The 5,024-nt window shown below is 53.0% G+C and overlaps 1 protein-coding gene across 1 annotated transcript in view; it reads left to right on the top strand.

Moving 5' to 3' along the window:
* Positions 1–1,901, top strand: part of LOC105000323 (CMRF35-like molecule 1) — a 134,608-nt gene extending 132,707 nt beyond the window's left edge. The window contains exon 3 of the mRNA XM_010856127.1: positions 1,313–1,901. Coding sequence (XP_010854429.1) covers positions 1,313–1,830 — 518 coding nt within the window. The 3' untranslated portion in view covers positions 1,831–1,901. The remainder of the gene's footprint in view (positions 1–1,312) is intronic.
* The last annotated feature ends 3,123 nt before the right edge of the window (positions 1,902–5,024 follow it).

Below are 5,024 nucleotides of genomic sequence, written 5' to 3'. Positions count from 1 at the left end.
GTTCAGTTCAGTTCAGTCACTCAGTCATGTCTGATTCTTTGTGACCCCGTGGACTGCAGCGTGGCAGGCCTCCCTGTCCATCACCAACTCCTGGAGTTTACTCAAACTCATGTCCATTGAGTTGGTGATGCCATCCAACCATCTCATCCTCTGTCATCCCATTGTCCTCCCAGCATCTTTTCCAGCATCAGGGTCTTTTCCAATGAGTCAGTTCCTCACATCAGGTGGCCAAAGTATTGGAGTTTCAGCTTCAACATCAGTCCTTCCGATGAACACCCAGGACTGATCTCCTTAGGATGGACTGGTTGGATCTCCTTGCAGTCCAAGGGACTCTCAAGAGTCTTCTTCAACATCACAGTTCAAAAGTATCAATTGTTCAGCACTGAGCTTTCTTTATAGGCCATCTCTCACATCCATACATGACCAGTGGAAAAACCATACCTTTGATTAGGCAGACCTAGACTGAAAATAATGAGCAAGTGATCACTGACCTAGAGCAGGTGGTTGCAGAGCAGAGAGAAGTAGTTTTTTTTTTTCTGGTTTACTCAGTGTTGATCTCTTGATAGAATCATTTCCATTAGATTTAATAAAAACCTTACAAGACACCTGAAGACATACATAGGTGTTGCTCTGTTTCATACCTAACCTGTCCTTGCTTTTGTCCTATAAAAGCACTTCTCCCAGGAATTTGGGAGTGGAATTTACAGTTCAGTGAACATAATGGGACGTGTCCTGTATGGAGTCCACAGCACATGGAGCCCCAGTAGCAACCACTGCCTTGGTCAGCTTCGAGGAGGCCCCTGCAGCACATTCACTACACCATACCCAGTTTACCGCTTTACTACATCGTAGCCAGTGGGAACAGCCTCCCCGCAGACGTGTTAAGGGGGTGTTTCAGCTGGACCTCCTGAGGTCGTCAGTGCAGAGTCGTCTTCTGTGGAAATGGGTCCTCTGGTCTTTCCTCCCCATCAGAGCAGAATAACACAGGGATGGCTGCAAACGGACGTGGCTGGAATGGAAAGACTCACTGGCCACAGACAGGGGAAGTGGGATGATCTCAGGAAGTTGCTCTTGCTCTGTGTCAGTGTTTGTGTTTCTTCGAGATCCGCAGTTGTGCTTTTATGGGATTTTCCTGGTGGCTTTGACTAGGATTTTGAAGGGCAAAAGGTCCATCTTGTGGAAGGTGTATCCCTTCCTTGACTGTTACTCCGCTCAGGAGGCCCTTGGGTCTGGTTGAATTATTCACAGTGCAGGAGGCTGTGGCCCTGCCCCCAGGGCGGGAGGTAACAGGTACGTGGATTTGTGTTTCCAGGCTCATCTGCCATCTCGGGTCCCAGAGCAGTGAGAGGTGTGGAGCGGGTCTCACTGACTGTGCGGTGTCGATACGACCCTAGGTATGAGCGCTACGTGAAGTGGTGGTGCCGGGGGGCTGCCTGGAACAACTGTCGCTTCGTTGTTAAAACCACTGGATCAGAGAAGGAGGTGAAGAAGGGCCGGGTGTCCATCAGGGACAACCAGAAAGACCGCTCGTTCACCGTGACCATGGAGGAGCTCAGGCTGGACGATTCAGACACTTACTGGTGTGGGATTGAGATACCTGGACCTGACCTGGGGAACCCAGTAGAAGTGACCATTGACCCAGGTAAGAGTACGTGTGTGTGTGGACGTGTCTCTTCAGGGCCTGCTCTGTCCAGGGACCCAACTGTTCCCCAGAGGGAATGTTCCAGGGGTGGGGGAGTCCTGAGGGCTCACGGAGCCCCCGCTGACCACCTGGGCTGGGAGGGACCCGGCTTCCCCTCGACACTCTCCTGGCTCCAGGGCCGCCTCTAGGCCGGGATCAGGCTTTCCCAACACCCTGTTTCCCTGCGCACAGTCAGTGCCCGAGTCTGCTCCCAAGGAGATAAAGGTGGTGGGACCAGTGTCAGCCTGTGGGCCAAGGGACCCTCCTCTATGGGACCTGGAGACCCCGATTCCTGCAGCACTTTCCTGGGACCCCTGCTGCCCTGGGGGTGTTCCTGCTCTTTCTGGAATTCGGGGTTGGGACTTCAGAGCTGCCATGCCCACCGTGTGTTCCATATCCCATCTCAGGGGGAAGTCCCAGCCCAGTGAGGGATGCTGTGCTTAGTTCTGGGGTCTGGACAGGGCTCCACAGTCAGAAGGCTGCATTTCTGGTGCATGAAACCCCATCATGAGCCATTTATACATCTGAGTTGAAGAACACTCTCTTCCTCAGTCCTTCTAGAAGGCAAGCACTCCTGGGCATGTTAGCGGAGGCACCTTGGTTTGACCAATTTTGTCTGTTGGTCTCTGCTTCTGCTGACCCTTGGACCGGGCGAGCCCCCTCACTGGGCACCTCTGGCAGAGAGGGGTGGGCACACAGTCAATGGCTCCCCTACACATACACCCTGAACCTGGAGGCCCATTATACTTGCAAAGCAGAGCAGGTTCATCTCAGTCAATCCTGACAACACTCCTGAGAGTAACTATCCCCATCGCGGGAGCTTAATAACGTCCTCCAAGTGCAGGCTCTTCCTGAACCTCGGGATTTTACTGAGGTCAGGGCTGGCCCTGACCTTTGAAGTCGCAGATTTTGGCTGTGTCAGCTGCCTGGCAGCCCCCATTCTACTCCTGTCCTCGTGGATAAGTAGATGGAGGAGGCACTGGCCGTGGCCCTGTCACGAGCAGCTGGAGCATTTGAATTCCACTGTCCTCCAGCTGCCCTTGGCCTGAGGCGACCCTGGGCCCCTTTACCCTTCCTGGACCTGTGCCAGCCCCACTGCCTTTGAGGCTTTGAGTCTCCTGGAGGCCAGGGAGATATGAGCAGTCTGGGCTGTCGGCCCCTCCCTTGGCCCTCCTCCAGACACTCAGGATAGGGAGGCCCATGCTTCCCAAACCCAGATCCCCCAGACTCAGAGGCACTTTTCGGTCTGCAGGTGGGTGAACAGATAGAGTGCTGTGTAACCTGGTCTGTGTGTCTTGCAACTGCAGGGTCGATCTTCACCCGCCCCACCACCAATGCCAACATGTTCACGGCACCAGTTGCCCCGGAAGGACACCCGTAAGTAACAATTAAGGCTTTTGATCTTCATGAGATGGCTGATACATTCGTTTATCCAACAAATAAGCGCTGGATGGGTACCCACTCCTGCCCATCCCTTTTTTCAAAAACATTTTTTATTTATTTTATTTTTGGGGGGGATGTGCTCGGTCTTCATGGCTGTGCACGGGCTTTCTAATGATTCCTGCATTGGCCGTGGATTCTTTATCACTGGACCACCAGGGAAGCCTGCCCATCCCTGTTTTAGAAATATGAGGGGATATGAGGATTATCCAAATATCCAGCTGTCTGCCTTCCAGGTACTTACATTACATAAGTAACGTTCCAAACAGAGTTAAGTGATTAATTGATAAATGACTTCGTTTGACAAATTTCTGTGAAGAGTGAAGAATAAGGGATGATTCTTGTATTAGTTTGGCTGCCATGGCAAAGTAACACAGGCCAGGCAGCTTACACAACATTCATTTTTCACAGCTCTGGAGGCCAGAGTCTGCGGTCAAGGTGTCAGCGTATCTCCTTTCTCCCAAGGGCTCCCTCCTTAGCTGTGTAGACAGCCATCTTCCTCGCTGTGCATCTCGTGGTTTCCCCTTCGTGTGTGTCTATGTTCTAAGCTCTTCTCCTTCTGATGAGGACACTAATCCTTTCCTGCCCAGGAGAGCAGCAAGGGTCAGAACAGGGAGACATGAAGAAGGAGAGTCTGGGGGGGAGAAGGCTGTTGTCACCCTGGGGTCCCAGGCTGGCCCTCGTGTAGGGTATTGGAACCTGGGACCCGGGAGAGCTGGGAGGAGGGGGCCTGGCGGGCATCTCACTTCCTGTCCCCGTGTTCTCCACAGGCCCCTGCTGGGCAGCGTCCACTTCCTGCTCCTGGTCTTCCTGAAGGTGCCCCTGTTCCTGGGCATGCTCGGTGCTGTCCTCTGGGTCAACAGGCCTCTGAGGAGCTCTGGGGGGAAGCCCCAGGAACACCAGCAGCCCCCATGCTCTTCAACATTCCCCGAGCAAAAGACCCTCGAACAGAAGAAAAAGGCATTTTTCTTAGGCAATGACAGTGGTCAGTGGCGACTGTGGTTCTCGAGGCAGCATGGCCCCCCGCTTCAAGAATCAGTCCCCTAGTCCCTGGAAACCTGCTGCTCCGATGCTCCAGTCTGGCTCTAGTTTCGCCCTTCCCTGCACAGCCTCTGGCCTTCTTCATCCTGAGGCCTCCAACACAGGAGAAACTACAGGAAGGAATGGAAGAGCGGATGCCTTCTTCTGGGCCCAGTTCCTTGGAGGACATATATGATCTCAAGTCTGTGTCACACACAACGTAATGCACTTATTCTTGCATTGTGTGCGGGGCAGGGGTCAGCCAATCGTGGGCTTGAGATTCTGTGTGTGTGTGCTCGATCGTGTTCGACTCTTTGGGACCCCATGGACTGTAGCCCGCAAGGCTCCTCTCTCCATGGGATTTCCCAGACACGAATACTGGAGTGGGTTGCCATTTCCTCCTGCAGGGAATCTTCCCGACCCAGGTGTTGATCCGTGTCTCCTGCATCTCCCGCATTTGCAGGTGGACCACTGAGCCACCTGGGAAATTCTAGACCCCATGAAAGTAGAAAAATGTGCAAAACGATGATAATATGCCAACTGCATGTGAAGATATGAAAGTATAAGTGGACAGAGGGACTTTGCTGGTGGTCCAGTGGGTAAGAATCTGGCTTGCAATGCAGGGGCTGTGGGTTCAATCCCTGGTTGGGGAACCACGACTGTGCAGTGCAACCAAAGATTCTGCATGACTCATGAAGATCCCCGGGGCGGGGGAAGGGGGGGAGGTGATGCAGCCAAATAAATAAAGAAAATATTTTCTTAAAAAGTGGTCAGAAGACTCTGGCATCCCTGCCCTGATGTATTTTGTGTGTTTGAAACGAGATTCTAGTACCAGCACCATCCCTCACCTCCTAGGCACACCTGAAGATGAGAACGACCTCAC

Source organism: Bison bison, unplaced genomic scaffold (genome assembly GCF_000754665.1).
Source record: "Bison bison bison isolate TAMUID 2011002044 unplaced genomic scaffold, Bison_UMD1.0 scf7180017864371, whole genome shotgun sequence".
NCBI lineage: Eukaryota > Metazoa > Chordata > Mammalia > Artiodactyla > Bovidae > Bison > Bison bison.
Note: the sequence above shows the minus strand (reverse complement) of the source record. Positions and strands in the feature narration are given on the sequence as shown.